This window comes from Meriones unguiculatus, chromosome 9 (genome assembly GCF_030254825.1).
Source record: "Meriones unguiculatus strain TT.TT164.6M chromosome 9, Bangor_MerUng_6.1, whole genome shotgun sequence".
Lineage (NCBI taxonomy): Eukaryota > Metazoa > Chordata > Mammalia > Rodentia > Muridae > Meriones > Meriones unguiculatus.
In genome coordinates, this window is record NC_083357.1 from 13,363,100 (window position 1) to 13,382,819 (window position 19,720).

A 19,720-nucleotide genomic window follows, 5' to 3' on the forward strand; every position below is an offset into this window, starting at 1 on the left:
TGTAAACAGCTTCCCACCATTGTATATATTCATGTCATTTGAGATGACTTCATCTTTATTTGGAAAAATTAGAAAGAAAGTCTTATTTCCAGAAGAGAGAGAGAAAGCCTCCGAACACCCTCTGACACTCTCATGATTCTCAGGGTATTTGGCTACCTGAATTCTCTCTGCTACCTCCATGGGAGTTTGATGCACCTAATCTTTCTCTTTTTCCCTCTCACAATACACATTCATATTTATAGATACAAACATACGTGCACATATTTCCACATTCATCATTTGGACTCGCAAACAATTCTTACTTGCATATGTACTTACACACCTTTGCACATTCAAGTGACTCACACATGCGCACACAGCCACACAGATACTCATATACATTCACATACGCATACATTTCCACACACAAAATATAAATATTCACCCATTACCCCACATTTACACACATTCACACACTTGAAAAATTCTCACAGTGCACTCACATAGATATACATTTTGGCACATATTTTATTTTCACATGTACACATACCCATACATACATTCCCATACACATGCAAACTTTCATGCACTGTCCTATATTCCCCCTCACCAAAACATGTACACACACAATCCTCACATACTTGGATATACACATTATCACACATGCGTACACATGTTCTACCTACACACAGGAGAACGTGTGTTGCTGACTTTGGGAAGTTGGCAGATGACTGTGAGGTTGAGAGCGGGAAGAAAGTTCTTTCAATCCCAGCTGATGAATTTGTCTGCCGATTACTGCAGCAATCTGGAAGGAGAAGGACAAAGGGCAGGTTTTGAGTCTTTACTCTGTCCCAGGAACTCTGTACTCTGCACTCTGGAATGCAACCCAATGGCAGGTCTCCGAGGAAACAATCAGCTCTTGAGAATGCAGGTTCACTTCAGATCTGGATGTGACAGGAAGGCCTTCCTCTGACACTGTGCTCTTTTCACTGCATAGAACTCAAGATATAAGACTGAATTTCTAAAAAACTGTCCTCGTTGATGCCTGAAATCACAAAAGAAAGACTTTCTGTACTGCAGAAACATGGACAACAGGAAAAAAAGAAAGAAGCCTTAAGCATTCTTCTATAATGGCACTATCCTGAGATAGCCATTGTTAGTATTTGGCACTGGATTTGACTCTTCATAAATATGGTCCGTTGCCATAATCACTGAAAAGAGATATCATCCATTGTAACAAGCTGTTTTTAAACTAAATGTTCTAATATTAGTTGTAACGTATTTAACAAAGCCCTAAGCACATCATATATATATATATATATATATATATATATATATATATATATATATATATATATATTTAATTCTCATCAGAGCTTTGTCAAGTTAAAATCAAGCAGAACAAAGGCCCAGGGGTGTTAATCAACTTATCTGCACTCACACAGCCGGCAAGAAATGCACCTGGAATCCAATCTGTATACTAAGACTCTAAAGCTTGGGCTAATGCATGGCCAGAGGCTGCCTCTCCTCTCTCTCTCTCTCTCTCTCTCTCTCTCTCTCTCTCTCTCTCTCTCTCTCTCTCTCCATGTGCCCTGGACAGTTCTCCAAGTATTCAATACTCTTTAAAGCACTATATTACCAAAAAGATAATATTTCATCATTTAATGATACTATTTACCTAACTGATTCTTAAGTGTTAGGCATTTAGTTTCTCATTTCTTGATGGTTTAACAGTATTGTTCTGATTTTTTTTTGTACAAACATCTTTTCAGCAAACAAGTAATTCTATAATTCTATAGAATAAACCCCAAAGGGGCAAAGTGCTGCATATGCAGATTTGAAAAGCATGCAATTCTCTTCACCAAATTGCCATTCCAGAAATATCATGCCAGCCCACACTCCTACCAGCAAGCTGTAAAATTGTCCTTTTCTCTGCAGATGGTCGCTGGCTTTTCCTGGTGCCTCTTGTGACTTGGCACCATGTGTAATACAGGTACAGCAGCAGCCAGGGTTCAGGCTGTGCCTGGCAGTGCATCTCCATTGTATGAATATGGCAAAAGAGCTAAGTCTTTAGATGCTCAAAAAGCCAAGTGCTGCCTAAAGAGAGGATGCAAGAAAAGGCATGGGCCTGTTCCATGCATAGTTAATGCAAAGGAAGTTCATCAAGTGTCCAAAGAATCCCCAGGGATGGCACCCACCTGTGTCCTTCTTTCCCCTGGAATGGTCAGAGTTCTGTGAAGCATCTTTGTCTGCAAAGCTGGAGAAAAACATATAGTCATTCACATGGACTGTAACCAGCATGTTCGCCCTGGGAAATGTTCAAAGGGCATAGACCCAGGGACTCTTTTCCACAATCTTCCCTTCATGAGTTCAATCAGGGCAGAGAAAGCAAAAATGTTTTTTGAGCTAGTTGGAACTCAGGTTGATCTGGCCTCATGTTTTATTTGTTTGGGACAAGATGCTTTCTTTTCTAGAACCCTGGTCACTTCATCTGTGAAAGACGAGTGGGATTCTGCTCTTGAGAATGATTCTATGGCTGAAAGATATTGGACTTGTAAGTGCTGGCGCCTAGCAACTTGCTTCTGGCACTACAGATGCCCAGCTTCTCTCAACACCTCATTCCACTTGCATTTTTAACTGATGTTGGCAACACCATCATTTTTGCTTGTTTGGAATAATGTTGTGGTTGCTTTCTCCCTTCTCAAAGCCATTAGAAAGGAGTAGAGGAACTTAATGAGATTCTCATCTCAAAGGCTGATGGCTCTGAAAGTTTGCTTTGAGTGAACTTCAGGAAGATGGAGGTAATGGGGCAATAGACAGCAATACGATCTCATTTTATCATCAGTGTGGACCTGGGGTGGGAATATAGGGGAGAAGGAACAAGCCAGTCAGCATGCTGCAGCTCATGTTGGCTGTGTCTTCTACACGCCTGTGTTGACCTTCTTCAACAACAGACACTGATCTTGGTATAAGAAATGTTGGGAAAGGTGTGTTAAGGGTTGAGGTAGGCAACCCCTTGTCTCTATTCCCAGCTGCAGCCTTCGGGCTTTCACACAGATTGGGAAGGGAGTGGATGTCAGGGTAGAAGTTGGATTCCATTTGCTAAGATAATTTCTGGGAAGGAAAAACTAGTGAATCTTCCACCTCCTATCGTTGGGCATTCTGATAACTGTAGCCCCATATGACTTTGACTTTATTGACCTTATTGATTGCCAAAGATATTCTTCTTCCTTTCCCTAGCATCCTCATGTATGTGTCTTTCAGGCTATGCCAATGATTGCAATTTTCTCCCGACTGATTAATTAATTAATCAACTTTGCATATTGATAAGAGAAGAAAAAAATCAAGTGAAATGTTTAGAAGCAGACTAAGATTTGAAGAATATATTCCCAAGACTTCCAGGGTTGTGTGTGTAGTCTTTCAAGTTAGTATATATTGCACTGATGCCATATTTATGAATTAAATTATTTATTAAATTTATTAAATGTATTTATTAAATTACTTCCATATTTATTAAATTACTTTCTTGACATTGAACAGCTAAAATATTCACATGTTTTAGTGTCAACACTGAATATTTCTCATGTCTTCTAGATATACTTGAGTTACTTTTCAGGTTAAATTCTAATTTGCTAAGATAAAAAGATATAATAACTTTAAATGTCCACATTCTATGGTGCTACATTACTTTCCAAAGTATGGTGTAATCTTCTGGTGCTAATGACTATGAAGGCAATTCCCTTTTAGAAGAGTTTCACTGGCACTGTCATTATTAATTAAAAATCAGACTGTAGAGGCAGTCACATTATATTCCAAGGCAATATTAACTTTGCCATCTCTTTAAAAAAAAATCTAAAAATTCCTTCTGCAGCACCTAGAGGAAGCTTGGACTAGTGTCCCAGGACACTAGAATGAATCCTAAGGTGCCTTCCAGGGTCACAAGAAACTGGGGAACTGACTATGAATGCCCATCTAAGCTTTACCTACAGGCAAGGGCTGGCTGGAAGAACATCAAAGTGCATTGATAGCTTCTTCTGCCACCCAGCTTTCCAGCAGCTGAATGGTACCTGTAAATTAGTGATTAGAAATTCAGAGTACATTTGATATTATAAAAGGATGACCAGATAAAGGTAATTCAACCCAGTGAAAGGATGAAGTAAGTTTCTTGGATTGGTTTTGTTTTAGTAGAAGAACAAAAGCTATAGTATCACTTTGATCTTTTAGGCATTATGAAATAATGTCAACACTATTTCTAAGCAGCTCACAGCCTGACAAGCCTGCTCTAAAACACTGCCTTCCCAACTTCATCACAGCTTCCTGGGAAGTAAGGAAAGGACTATACTGAGCCACACAGGCGAAAGAAAGTAAAGACAAGAAGTGGTAAAAGTAGCGAATTCAAAGGTTCATTGGGAAATTTAGGGGAGGGACTCTGGGATACTGCAGGGAGGCGGCTGGGTTCATCTTCTATGTGAATGTGGCAGAGGTGAGAAGAGGCTAAATCCCTACTTCCATCTATTCTTCTCTGGAGTCTTAAAACATCCTTTATTGAAAAAAGTTGCTGCTAATAAGGATGGTGTTGTATCCTGTATTTCTGAAATGGAGTTTCAGACATGGAGAATAGAGGGAGAGTGATAGATACACAAAGAAACCAGAGACTTAGGAAGAGACTGAGGCCAGAGTGGGAAGCTGAATCAGAGAGCAGAGTGGGAAGAAACACTGGCTTGGTGTGTTAGTTACTTTTGCGCTGCTGTGACCATAGCATATCTGACACAAGCAACTTAAGGGTGGGGTATTATTCTAGCTCTCAGTTTCAGAGGACTTTGGTTCTACGTAGCAGGGGAGGAATAAAAGAGTGCCTCATCTCATCGATGGAGTAATATGGTGGTTGTCATTCCCATCATTCTGAGCCAGAAAGGGAAGAGCAAGGCAGGAGTCACAGCAGGGGTATAGCCTTCAAAGGTCCTGCTGGTGACCTACGCCCCCTTCAGAGATTCACCTTGCAAAGGTTCCAAAGTATCCCAAAATAGTACTGCTATCTAGGAAATAAATGTTTAAAACATACACCTGTGGAGGACATTTTACATTCAATCAAACACTCAAAAAACAAACAAACAAACAAAAAAACAACAGAAAGATGGTTGGCTCCTCTGGGATTTAAGAATTTGAAATATTTGGTGTCCCCAACATGATCAAGCCAAGCTTGTACACAGTGTCAAATATGGAGGCAGATTTATAATTATTGGAATGCACGTGGAAAATTTGTTCCAGACAGGTGGGGGGGGCACATCTCCCAGCACTTAGGCAAAGGCAGGTGGATTTCTGAGTTCAAGGACAGCCTGGCCAACAGAGCAAGATCGGCTACATAGAAACCCTGTCTTGAAAAAAAAAAAACTGAAAAATTGTCCTGACATTACAAGGAAGTGCGTCCTAAGTATTTCAAGTGAAGGGTGGAGATCAAAGGATCAAGTGTGGGAGGGGTTTGCATGAAGGTGACTGATTGGTGTGAATACCTTGACATGCATTCGTGTGTGTGTGTGTGTGTGTGTGTATGTGTGTGTCAGATAGACAGGTGTCTTTCACAATGGCTCTCCACCTTATTTTTTAAGAAATTTTTGTTTTGTTTTGTTTTTTACGGAGACCTGGAACTCACAAACTGGGGAAATAGGCTGGCCAGCAAGGCCCCGGGGACCTTCTGTCTTTACTTCCCTAGCACTTGGATTATAGGTGCTTGCAGTTCTATCCTTAATTTTACATGATTCTAGGGATCTGAACTCAGGTCTTCATGCTTGCACAACTAACGTTTTACTGACTGATCCATCTCTGTAAACATTTTGACTTCTTTTAGTTTCTTCTGCGGTTTTCAGAAATGTTCAGGTTATGCAGTCACACTGAAGATAGCTTGAAAGTTTGCGGAACTACCTGCAAAGTGTGAGGCTAAGGAGACATGGGCAGGGATGAAGGTGAAAAGGTATTTGTTTGCTAGTTTTGTTTTTTCTTTGTTTTAGCTAAGAATATGTTGTACAGAGAGATACAGAATCCGGCCTGCCCCTTTGCAGCTGGGTCCTGTCACAGCAAGTGTCCATTCTATTACCTTTTGCTAGTCTTCATGCTATGGTATTGTCATATAGATTGGGGATCTAGCCATTTGCTTCCTGAAGCAAACAAGAAAGACAGTGTTTAATTTGGTCACTGATTACAAACAGGGACATTGAGTTGAATATCTTGGATCACTCAACTGCTCAAGAGAGCAACTTTTTCTGGAGAAAAGCTTTAATGTATACCATGGAGTGGAGGCAGGGGCATTGCCTGTATGGTTTTCAGATGTTGTGTCCTGTGGAGCTTAGCCCAACAGGGCTGTAAATGCTCCCCCCCCCAACTCCCGTGGCTGTGCTTGCCTATATAAGTCTACACACTGCATGCTCATGGACTTGTGGCTTAAAGAACTCCAGCCCTCCTCTCTGAAAGCCCACAGGGGCTTTTCTAGAGTCAGTTTCCAGTTGGCCTGAGCCAGTTTCTTTCTCTTTTTTCTTCTTGAAACATCACTTGAGAAGTAGAAAGGAAGCTGATCTTAATTCTTCCTTCAACATGACATGCCCTTTAGAAATCGTACAAATAACCGTGTCTGATTGTCATGTTGAATTGTGAGCATGGATGTGAAATGCTCCCTAGTCTGACTAAAGCCAAATATTAGGTCATAAGTCAACATTTTGCAGAGAAACTTGGTACTAAGAGGTTGAAAATTTATATCTTTTCATGGGAAAACTTGTTTGCCAGCTGGAAAAAATCACAAAGACTGTTATCTTCCAATATGGAAGGAGAGAGATGTGTGTAATTTTATAACCTGGGTCAAAGTACTTTTAGATTTTTGAGATTGGACTGGCCAAGGAAGGAATGAGGCCTTGATAGAATATTTGAATTGTGCCCACAGGTGACAGGTAATAGGTGGCATAGGTGTGTGTCAGATCTTACAAGGTTATGTGAAAGGCTGCAAGATGCCAATTACCAGTGCAGAAGGTTACATTCTGCCCACAACTATTTCTAGTGGAAGGAATCAAAAGAGGAAAGAAGACATCTTGCATCATGGGCATTTAGGGTCTTGAAAAAAGAAAAAAAATGCTGCTGAGTGGGGTGTTATATGCTTGTATTTCCACTACTTAGGAGGTTAAGGCAGGATGATCATGCCTCAAGACCAGCCTGGCTATATGATAAGATTCTTTCTCAATACCTAATCTCTCCCACTCAAAAGAAAAAGAAAAATCCAAAGAAGCAAAGGCCTAATTTTTGCCCAAGCATCCATATACTTCCTGGAAAATCTTTGGGGAAATGAAAAGGCGGGAACTGGAACAATGCCCTGGGCAGTACTGAGAAGCCTACAGCTTGGCAGCTTGGTTTAATTTTGTCTGTGGTATTTCAGCCCTATAACCAAGCCTACAGCTATGCTTACAGCCTCCAGTGTGAGTTGCAGTGGATGGACAACAAGGCAAGAAGCATCTGTGTGTTCAAAGGAGAATGGAAACTAGGCACTTTGATACATTAAGAATGTTATGTAGTATTCTAGGAAAGACAAGTGGCAATGCCTCCTTTACAGAAGAAAAGCTGTTTGCATTCCTCCTTGAGTGCCCAGATTCTAGTCAAAGTGAGAATCATTGCTCAAGATAGAACTGGGTGTCTGCTCTGGAAGGGTTGGAGGGGTGGGGCTTTAGCTGGGGATGCAGCTAGATTCCCAATGGAAGAATCTATACCCATCACACTGTCCTGTTGCTAGAGATCTGTTCTTGCTAGAATAAGAGGATAAAATTTAAAGCCAGCCTAGACAACGTAGCAAGATTCTGTTTCAACCCCTACCCCTTAAAACAAAAAACTTAAGAGGCACCTATGTGTGTGCATTATGTGCAAGTACATGGATTTGTACATATACTTATGCTCATGTAAATGCAGTTAAAGGCAAGCGACAGAAGCCTTGTATGTTACTGTAACCATCAGGTCCCTGTCCTTAATGGTCTCTTTCCATATATAGTAAAGCTCTAGACATGTGATGTGCTTTTGCTCGTTATTCCATGATGCCTAACCAGAGACTCTGAACCCCTGCTCATGTTCATGATAGGCAGGATTTAGCAGTTGGGTCTAAATAAACGTCAGTGGGCAAGATTTATCACAGTCTCTTCAGCATTTATGTTCTCCAGGAAAGAGGTTCTTCCCCACCGCCATGGTATTATGTACTCCCTACAGCTCTGCTCTGAAAACCTTAGTCCCTGAGCATCACTCCCCACACTCCCCAGGGGTGAGTGTACTACTGTGAGAAGTGGATCAATGTCACCGTGACCTGCTTCCAGCTCATCCTCTCCACCTGTTCTGTGAATGGTAGTTGGATCTACTAAGATGAATGGCTTAAATTGATGGTATATTTACAAGTAAAAGATAAAAAAATCCTAGGAGAATTTGTTGTTGGGTGTGAATGGAACCACTTAGAGGTGTCCCTGGAACACAAGTGTTGATATGTCACACTACTTAAAACTATATAGGCGGATAGCCATGCTGGGCTTCATGATAATTTGGGTCTTTCAGGCAAAGAAGGGGAACTACGCGTTTCTGTGGGATGTAGCTGTGGTGGAGTACGCAGCCCTGACGGATGATGACTGCTCAGTGACCGTCATTGGCAACAGCATCAGCAGCAAGGGCTACGGGATTGCTCTGCAGCATGGCAGCCCCTACAGAGACCTCTTCTCCCAGAGGTAGGCACAACAGCAATGCAGGTCCCACAGCCTTGGAGCCTGGGCAGCCGGGACAGGAGGAAAACCTCCTCTTATGACGTAAGAGCCATCATATATGCGTTTATTCCTCACATCTTCCTGAGAACTAGCTGTGTACCAGTATTTATTTCTCTACATGTCCTTCTGGGCCCTGAATAGGTACTGGGATGAAAAGAGGAATTCCATGACCACTAACCAGGAAGTGTGGGTGATACCAGTGCCAAGTAGAAAGGGGCAGAAGAGGGCATCTGTTATAATGCAGAAGGCCTTCTCACAGGCAGCAGTATCTGAAGCACACAGGAGTCATAGGAGTCAGTCAGATAAATGGCTAAAGGGTAGGATCTGAGGAGGCCTAACAGTATCTTCTTTAAGTCTGTATTCAAAGTGTGAGTCATCCATGTGGTGATGCAAAGTAGCAGAGTCAGAAAAGCAGGCTGCCTCCACGTGCATCACAGTGACCTGATGGGGCCTGTGGACTTTGGATCAAATTTCCTGGCTGGAGGAGAGGCTGCTCTCTGCTGGGGCAAGAAATGGACATGGCCCTTCGTGGTGAAGAAAAGACAACCTCTCATTTTCTGTCTTCCCCCTTCTCCTCACATCAAGACATAAGTTTCTCAGCCATCTTCTAAGAGTTAGTTAATTCTGATTTTTGCTCATTGATCTTAGGGAAACTCAGGGCATTGTGGAGAAAGAGGAGGGAGCTCTGGGTAGACAGGAAGTTTTCAGCCGGGTTGAACTGAATGGATGTCTCTATCAGTAACCAATTCAGCATGGCGAATTTGCATTTGTGTTGTTTCCCACGTGATCGTTGGTATGAGTTTGTACCTTGACCCTGCTTAGCTCTAGATTCTTGGGCACGATCAAGTTCCTACGTGCTACTCCTTCCTAGAATAATAACCTAACTGTATTCCATGCTGGTTCTCTGTCACAGCAGTTTATATAGCATGAATAATCTGGCTTTAAGCAGGCAGGGTAGAACTGATGGATAAAGGTAAACTCAATGGCGTTTCTTAGTAGCCAGTTTACACAGCTGAGGCGCTTGTCTCTACAGAGGTCTAGCCTTGGACACTCAGACTAGACATATCTGTGGTGCAACATCTTGCTGAGTGGAGGAATTAGAATTGCAGTCAGTGAGGAAGCTCTAAGAGAAGGCTCTGCCTTGGCTCACCAATACCCAACAAGGAGTCGTAGGAACACTGTCATAAACAAGTCCATTCAGGGCTAAGCATAGAGATAACTACCATTCGCCTGATTAACACATGAACTGCAACACTGTGTGTTATCCATATGAAAAAATATCCACCTGAAGAATATCCGTGTGAATAAGAATTGTTGAAGACCATATGCTTTCTACCATACACATCAGGGAGAAAGGGAGAGTTCTGTGCTCACACTTACAGCATCCAGCTCTCCTGAGTCCCAGTGCTGAGACATGTGATTATTGGATCTGCAAACACTGTCACCTGTCCTTCCCTGGATTTCTAGACTGGATCCTCTTGCTCAGGATCTGCTAAGCCTCGGCTCCACCAGAGAAGGTTGAGAAAGGGGTTTGCATCCACTGTAGTTAGTAACATGCTTGCAAAACTTGGTGAAGGGGTAGGACCACTTAAGGTAAGTGAGGCTTTAGGTTTTCTACAGAACTAAATCAAGTACGCATTCTGTACCTTGCTCTACTTTCTGGAGTGGAGAGCAGTGATAAGAGAGGAGACGGTAGTTTTCAGTTCCTCAAAGGTGTGAAAAATTATGGCTTCTCTCTGGGATTCGGAGCACAATGTCATTTCTGACATTTATGTTGATTTTTCTAGATAGGAGTTTCAGGGTGATTGATTGCACAGACCATCAACCTGCAAATATCTTTGTAGAGCAGATGGTAAGAGAGCCCGTAGGGCCATTGTAGCAGCAACACCCAAACAGTGAATGAGCCTCAAGATAGTGCTCATGGATTTATAGGACCCATTAGTGCGAACTTAGAGGCCCATGGACTAGCACTGGTAAGTTTTCTTCTGTAAGTCTGCAGAAATGAGCGTCCGTGTACTGGAGAAAGAAGAATGCAAATGTTTACTAGGAAGCTTGGCTCTTCACTGTATTGCCAGATAGATTCAGGCCGCAGTGGGGTTGGAAATAACAAGATTGGGTCAAACGAAAAATGCGACATCATCCGGATGGAGAAGACAGAGATGAGTCAGGAGAAGTAGTGTTGTTCCCCTCTCCTACCAATAGCCTTGTTTTACATTGAAGGAGTTGGATTGCTTCATATGATGCTGTAGTAGACCACAGCCAGCATTGGGGTGTGGGCTCCAGGGAGAAGCCTATTTGTGAGACAGGTCTGCACCTGATCTGTCTACTGCGTTGCTGTAGAATCCTTATGAAAATCCGTCTTGGGGACACCGTGGCCTATCCCTTCCATGCTAGTCATCACCAAAAGTAAAAAGTGAGCTGGCCAGATTCCATGTCCTTCTTGCAAGAAATAATTCCCCCCTCATAGTTTTATCAGAAGGCTATGTGTTCAGAGGACTGTGTTGACCTCCCACAATGTTGTCATGCGTCTCCATGGTGTAGCCTCCCATGAGCTGGAAGCATCACTCCTTCCAACAGACACATATCTGCCTTTTAGGGAAATGCATCATTCTTTATTTCTAACTTTCTGCCTTTATTAGTTCTAGAAGAGGTTTTGTTGCCTACTGCAAACCTGTTGTGAGATGCCTTTAGCTTGACTTTGCTTCAGAGAGATGAAGGGGAATGCTTCAGAAGGCAACATATTATGTTATTTGAATAAGGGCCTGCATTGTATAAGTAGCAGATCCCAAGCTTATCTAGAATGTCTGTGGTTGCCTTTCCCCTCATCTTAGGAGGCAAGTTATTTATTTGTTTTGGCAGAGGCTAGGATATAGATATAAGTGTATGTGGTGAGGGGTTATATGCTATAACAGTTTTGCAGACCACAGCATGCAGAGTGGACATTCAATAAATGTTTAGCAACTTAATAGCCACTTATTGAGCACCTACTGTGTAGCAGGCTCTGCAACTATTGAATAAAAGAAAGCACCTGCAATTATATCTGTCTGGAAAACAGAAAAACTGGCTTTAGGAAATGGCTATTATCGCTCTGGTTCCTCATAAGCAGGAGTAGAGCTTGTTATAGCGCACATTAGTTTAGCCTCGTTCTTGAAGGCATTTTGTGCCTTGTTTGTCTTGTTGCTTCTTTATTTACACTTTCTTGTTTTGTTATTAGTCTTTGTTTTCCTGTGAATTGCCACGTATTCTTTCTGAAATAAATATGTTCCATGAACGATGCATATGATTTTAAGGAGAAAAGGTCAAAATTGTAAGCAGCCTGCCTGATGTTACCCAGAAACTGTTAAGTGATCAAATCCAATGGTCTGTTCATGGTCTTACCTTCTCCTAGGTCAGAACTTGACCTTTGGATAACAGCCTGTTATCACAGAAGAAAACATAGCCCCTCAGACCACTAATGGCCCAGAGCTGAAGAATAGCATTGACACTTTCTAATTACAGCTTTGGGCAAGTAAGGTAGATTCTATGTGCAGACCTTCAGGAAGTAACACAGACCTATTAAGTGTTGCTCTGCATGCAGTTAGGCAGATTCAAGCATTGTAAATGATTTATCCCTACAGAGTTCCCTCAATAGAAGGTAGTTCCTGCAAAGACTGACTTGATAATAAGTTGGTCAATAGAAGCAGCTGACTGCACAACAGCTAACTAGCTTTTACAGAAGCTGTGTGTGCTCACCGGACTGTAAGCTAATGGGGACCTTTATTTAGTCTCAGATATTGGTGAAGAGAGAACTCGGATTGAGAGGTTCAGAATCTGGATTAGAACTAATCTCTATCAGTAAAAAGTCTGTGTCTATAAACACAAAGCATTTATTGCTTCATGGTGAGCCTTCAATCATAGCCTCCTCCAGAGCCCTGACAGCCTGAATATCTGCATGTCAGCTTCTGTAATTGGCATTATGCTCACCCTACTCATCTACACCACCAAAGACCTAACAGTGGTCAGTGTATAGTCACATGTGCAGATTTCTTTGCCTGACCAAAGACACACAAGATAGTTAGGAGGACTCTGTAGCTGCCCAGTTCATCATGCAACATGCAATTCCAGAGAGCTATGGTTCTCAGGTACATTCTGAGCACAGCCAGAAAACACATAAATGCACATGGAAATCAAATGACCTTAGGAACTGTAACCTTCCAGGCATGGCCACATTCTAAGCCTTTTGGGATTATCATTGTCTTGATCATTTGCAGGATATTTTTAGTAATCTCACCATGGCCCTTTCAGCTTAAGTTTGTTTTCATTATTCAACAAACACATTCACACTTTTGTTGACCGAACAAACATGTGCTAACAAGTGGCCTTTGTTTTTATACCTACTAAGCTTGCACATGGAAAACATGGGAAGTTGCTGCACAAATCAGTGAGGCTTAGTGGACCTTGGCCCTCATCCAGTAACACACACGAGTTCAAAGCGTACTCTGGGTCCTTCCCAAACAATAAGAGGCTACTCCATACTGAGCCCATGATATAGACAGGTCCAGGGACACTCTCAGGCTGTCACCCTTTCTGTTCTTCAGATACATACCCATGTACAGTACATGGGTCCAGTCTCACACTTGTAGATGTAGGTCCAGGACAGAGCTTTTGCCATTCATTGACTGTACATTCCTGGAGCCCAAAAGGCTGCAGGTATTGTGAGCTAAATATATCACCATGAACCAGACTCAAAGATAACTACTCCTCAGATGGAAGGCCTCTCCTATTTTGAATCTGGACACTACCTGCTAAACCTGGCTGGTTCACTGTGTAGAGCCCTAGGTTACAGAAGCAATCCCCAAAACACCGCAATGGTAAAAGCCACCATGGGGAAATGCCCCACCATTACTCAGCCATTATTCCCTCACACACCCTTTGAGAGCTCACATCCCAGTCTTCCTGTTTCAGTGTTTATCCCATGCCTCCCTCTTCCTCACTCACCACTTGATATCTTCACTGCTGTGTTGAAGCTACTTAACTACAATGAGCCCTGCGTACTGGACAGGTTATTCACAGGTAGGCCAGTTTCAGGGAAGGCCGACCTCAAGGTGGCTATGAGAAGGCATTACACCTCTCTGCCATGACTTCCTTCTTTGTAAAATAAGACAGTTGAAATCAATCCCAGAGGGTTAGCATCAAGGATCCAGAAAGCTCTGGTAGGAGATCATTGGATCCTGCACACAGAAACAACTAGACTTCCACGATCCATTTCATGGTTCATTGTCCTTCAGATTTTACTTCCTGGCTCCCTCCTCCACAAACTCTTTTTTAAGCCCCCAGCTTAGAACTCCCTGACACATGTGGCTTCCTGGCATTTCGGCTTTCACTTCCTTGTGTTCATCACAGGTTCTGCCTTTACACTGATGGCAAAGACTGTCTTTACACTGATGGGATACCTCACTCAGGATGATCTTTTCCAATTCCCATCATTTACCTGCAAAATTGTTTAGGGCTGGTGTTTGTTTCTTTAGACTAAAAGCGTAGCACCATTGAAGATCATTCTTAGCACAGTACAGAATCTTCTTAAATCAAATGTAATAATGAAGGATAGTATTTCTACTAGGCGGACAATGTAGAAAAATGGAACTTCCATTTTTTTATTAATTACAGTTTATTCACTTTGTATCTCCCTTGTACCTCCCACTCTTCCCCCTCCTAGTCCTACCCTCACTCTTCCCTACCTGTGTCCCTCTACCAGTCACTGATAGGGGAGGTCCTCCTCCACTTCCCTTTGATCCTAGTCTATCAGGTCTCATCAGGAATGGCTGCATTGCCTTCTTCTGTGGCCTGGTAAGGCTGCTCCCCCATCAGGGGGAGGTGGTCAAAGAGCAGGCCAATCAGTTCCTGTCAGAGACAGTCCTTGTCCCCATTACTATGGAGCTCACTTGGATACTGAACTGCCATAGGCTACCTCTGCAGGGGTTTTAGATCATCTCCATGAATGGTCCTTGGCTGGAGTATCAGTTTCAGAAAAGACCCCTGTGCCCAGAATTTTAGGATCTGTCACTGTCCTTGTGGGGCTCCTGTCCTCTCCAAGGCTTATTATCTCCCCCTTCTTTTATAAGATTCCCTGCACTCTGCCCAAAGTTTGGCAATGAGTCTCAACATCTCCCTAGATACCCGGCAGGGTAGAGCCTTTCAGAGGCCCTCTGTGGTAGGTTCCTATCCTGTTCCTGTTTTGTCCCTCCTCCAATGTTCATCCTCTTTGCCTTTCTGAATGGGGATTGAGCATTTTAGTCAGAGTCCTCCTTCCTGCTTAGCTTCCTTAGGGGTACAGATTTTAGTAGGTTTACCTATATTATATGTCTAATATCCACTTATGAGTGAGTATATGCCCTGTGTGTCTTTCTGCTTCTGGGATACATCACTCAGGATGATCTTTTCCAATTCCCACAATTTACCTGCAAATTTCATGATTTCCTTGTTTTTTTTTTTTTTTTATCACATGGAGTAATATTCCATTGCATAGATGTACCACAATTTCTGTATCCATTCCTCAACTGAGGGGCATCTGGGCTGTTTCCAGCTTCTGGCTGTTACAAATAAAGCTTCTATAAACATGGTTGAGCAGATGTCCTTGTTGTATACTTGATCTTCTCTTGGACATTTGCTTAGGAGTGGTATAGCTGAATCTTGAGGAAGCATTTTTCCTAATTGTCTGAGAAAGCACCAGATTTATTTCCAAAGTGGTTGTATAAGGTTACATTCCCACCAGCAATGGAGGAGGGTTCCCCTTTCTCCATATCCACTCCAGCATGTGTTGACTTGTTGCTTGAGTTATTTATCTTAGCCATTCTGTTGGGTGTAAGATGAAATCTCAGGGTCATTTTGATTTGCATTTCCCTGATAACTAAGGACGTTGAACATTTCTTTAAGTGTTTCTCTGCTATTCCATATTCCCCTACTGAGAATTCTCTATTTAGCTCTGTACCCCATTTTTTAATTGGATTACTTGATTTGTCGCTGTTTAACTTCTTGGGTTCTTTATATATACTGGATATTAACAATCTTTCAGATATAAGGTTGGTGAAGACCCTTTCCCAATCTTTAGGCAGTTGTTTTGTTTTGATGACAGTGTCCTTTGCTTCACAGAAGATTTTCAGTTTCATGAGGTCCCATTTATTGATTGTTACTCTTAGAGCCTCTGCTGTTGGTGTTCTGTTCAAGAAGTTGTCTCCTGTGCCAATGACTTGTCAAGGCTCTTCCCCACTGTTTCTTCTAACAAGTTTAGTATATCTGGTTTTATATTGAGGTCTTTGATCCACTTGGATTTTAGTTTTGTGCAGAGTGATAAGTAAGAATCTATTTGCATTTTTCTATATGTAGACATCCAGTTAGACCATCACCATTTGTTCAAGATGCTACCTTCTTTTCATTGTATGGTTTTGGCATCTTTGTCAAAAATCAGGTGTCCTTAAGTGTGTGAGTTTATTTCTGGGTCTTCTATCCGATTCCATTGATCCACCAGTCTGTTTCTATGCCAGTACCATGCAGTTTTTATTACTTTTGCACCTTGAGATCTGGAATGGAAATACCTCCAGAAGATCTTTTATTGTTGAGGATTGTTTTAGCAATTCTGGGTTTCTTGTTGTTCCATATGAAGGTGAGAATTTTTGTTTTCAGGTCTGTAAAAAATTGTGTTGGTAATTTGATGGGAAATGCATTGAATCTGTAGAGTGCTTTTGGTAAGATAGCCATTTTTAGTATGTTTATCCTGGTAAGCCAGGAGCATGGGAGATCTTTCCATCTTCTGATATCTTCTTCTAATTCTTTCTTCAGAGACTTGAAATTTTTTTCATACAAATCTTTGACTTGCTTGGTTAGGGTCACACACCTAAGTACTTTATGTCCTTTGTGGCTATTGTGAAGGGTGTTGTTTCCCTAATTTCTTTCTCAGCCTTTTGTCTTTTGTATACTGGAGGGCTACTGAGTTTTTTTGAGTTAATTTTGTATGCAGCCACTTTGCTGACGGTATTAATCAGATGTAGGATTTCCCTGGTAGAAATTTGGGGGTCACTCAGGTGTACTATCAAATCATCTGCAAATAGTGATACATTGACTTGTTCCTTTCCAATTTGTATCCCGTTAATCTCCTTTAATTGTTTTATTGCTCTAGCAAGGACTTCCAGAACTATGTTGAAGAGATATGGAGAGAGATGGCAGCCTTGCCTTGTTCCTGATTTCAGGGGATTGCTTTAAGTTTCTCTCTGTTTAGTCTTATGTTGGCTATAAGCTTGCTGTATATTGCCTTTATTATGTTTAAGTATGTGCCTTGTATCCCTGATTTCTCTAATACTTTAAACATGACTAGATGTTGGATATTGTCAATTGCTTTTTCAGCATCGAAAGAGTTTATCTTTTTTTTTTTCTTTCAGTTTGTTAATATGGTGGATCACATTGATGGATTTCCATATATTGAACCACCCCTGCATACTTGGGATGAAGCCTGCTTAGTCATACTGGATGGTATCTTTGATGTGTTCTTGTATTCAGTTTGCAAGTATTTTGTTGAACATTTTTGCATCAATGTTCATAAGAGAGATTGGCCTGAAATTCTCTTTCTTTGTTAGGTCTTTGTGAGGTTTAGGTACCAAGGTGACTGTGGCTTCATAGAATGAGTTTGGTAGTGTTCCTTCTGTTTCTATTTTGTGGAATAGTTTGAAGAGAATTGGAGTTAGCTCTTCTGTGAAGGTCTGGTAGAATTCTGCGCTGAAACCATCAGGCCCTGGGCTTTTTTTGGATGGGAGAGTTTTGATGACTGCTTCTATTTCTGTAGGGGATATAGGACTATTTAATTGATTCAGGACTGGTCTTGATTCAGCTTTGGCAAGTAGAATTGGTCAAGAAAACTGCCCATTTCATTTAGATTTTCAAATTTTGTGGCATGTAGACTTTTGAAGTAACTCCTAACGATTGTTCACATTTCTTCAGTGTCTGTGTTTATGTGCCCCTGTTTATTTCTGATGTTGTTGATTTGTATAGTGTCTCTCTGCCTTTTAGCTAGTTTGGCTAAGGGTTTGTCTATCTTGTTGATTTTCTCAAAGAACCAGCTCTTGGTTTCATTGATTCTTTGAATTCTTTTATTTGATTCTAATTGATGGATTTCAGCCCTGAGTTTGATTATTTCCAGCTGTCTACTCCTCTTTGCTGTGTTTGTTTCTTTTTTTTTTCCCTAGGGCTTTTGGGTGAGCCATTAAGTTGCTTGAATGAGATGTTTTTTTTTGGTTTTTTTTTTTTCAATGCAGTTTATTCAGGAACATTGAACAATCCTCGGACCCCGGGGAAAGCCAGCCCACAGCTTAAATAGCCTCTGGGTAGCCAACCCAGGCATGCCATGGGAGCAATGCAGATAGGTCCACATACATGGAAGCAAGCCAGATCCTCGGCCTTAGCCAAATGTGGAGTTGTTCGTGACAGAGAGCACTCACCATCGGGAAGGTGGAAGGCGGAAACCAGCTCCATCTTTAAGGCATAGCATTCCGCAGCTCTCTACAGTTCCCCCTTTTTGTTTTAGACGCATCAGGCAAGAGTAGAGGTCTGATCTCTGATATTAGAAATAAATTGGGACTTTGTACAGATGTTCATTTAGGTGTCATCCACCCAAAGATCATCAGACCCGTCCGATACCTTTTTCTTAGAGGCGGGACCTGGGGCATCAACCCGCATGCAATCAGACATGTTCTTCTCTGGGTCCAAAGCGGAATGAGATGTTTTTAATTTCTTTTTGAAGGCACTTAGAGATATTAACTTTCCTCTTAGGACTGCTTTCCTTGTGTTCCATAAATTTGGGTGTATTTTGTCTTCATTTTCATTGGATTCTAGGAAGATTTTTATTTCTTTCTTTATTTCTTCTCTGACCCATCTGTCATTTAGTAGCAAGTTGTTCAGTTTCCATGTGTGTATATGCTTTTTGCTATTTCTGTTGTTGAGGTTCAGCTTTACTCCATGGTGATCAGATAGGATACAAAGGATTATTTCAATTTTCTTGTATCTGTTGAGGCTTGCTTTGTGACCAACTATATGGTCTATTTTGGAGAAGATTCCAGGAGGTGCTGAGAAGAAGTTAAATTCTTTTGTGTTTGGGTGAAAGGTTCTATAGATGTCTGTTAGGTCTATTTGATTCATGACCTCTGTTAGAGATAATGTTTCTTTGTTTAATTTTTGTTTTGCTGACCTGTCCTTTGTTGAGAGTGGAGTGTTGAAGTCTCCCACTTTTAATGTGTGGGGATCTATGTGTGGTTTAAGTTTTATTAATGTTTCTTTTACCAATGTGGATGCCTATGTATTTGGGGAGTAGATGTTCTAGATTTTGATTTCTTCCTGGTGGCATTTTCTCTTGATGTGTATGGAGTGTCCTTCCCCATCTCTTGATTAATTTGGTTGAAAGTCTATTTCATCAGATATTAGAATGGCTACTCCTGCTTGCTTCTTGGGTCCATTTGCTTGGAAAACCATTTTCTAGCCCTTTACCCTCATGTAATGTCTATCTCTGTGACTTAGGTGTGTTTCTTGTATGCAACAGATTGTTGGGTCTTGGTTATGCATCCATTCTGTTAGTCTGTGTCTTTTTATTGGAGAATTGAGTCCATTGATGTTGAGAGAGGTTAATGACCAGTGGCTGTTAGATCCTTTCATTTTGATGTTGGCTGTGGTAGTAAATTTGTGTGCTTGGCTACTTTTTGTTTTGCTGTAGTGAAGTTAATTATTTCCTATGTTTTCTTGAAAGTAGTTAGTTTTGTTGGGTTCCATTTTTCCTTCTACTATCTTCTGTAATGCTGGATTTGTGTGTAGGTATTGTTGAAATTTGTTTTTGTCATTGAATATCTTGTTTTCTCCATCTATGAGGACTGAGAGTTTTGCGGAGTATAGTAGCCTGGGCTGACATCTGTGTTCTCTTAGGGTCTGCATGATATCCGTCCAGGCCCTTCTGGCTTTCA

The 19,720-nt window shown here is 41.5% G+C and overlaps 1 protein-coding gene across 2 annotated transcripts in view; it reads left to right on the forward strand.

The window, feature by feature from the left end:
* The window catches only part of Grid1 (glutamate ionotropic receptor delta type subunit 1), a 734,712-nt gene that overhangs the window by 700,836 nt on the left and 14,156 nt on the right, over window positions 1-19,720 (forward strand). For both annotated transcript variants that reach the window (XM_060390904.1, XM_060390905.1), the window contains exon 14: window positions 8,545-8,711. In XM_060390904.1, coding sequence (XP_060246887.1) covers window positions 8,545-8,711 — 167 coding nt within the window. The remainder of the gene's footprint in view (window positions 1-8,544; window positions 8,712-19,720) is intronic.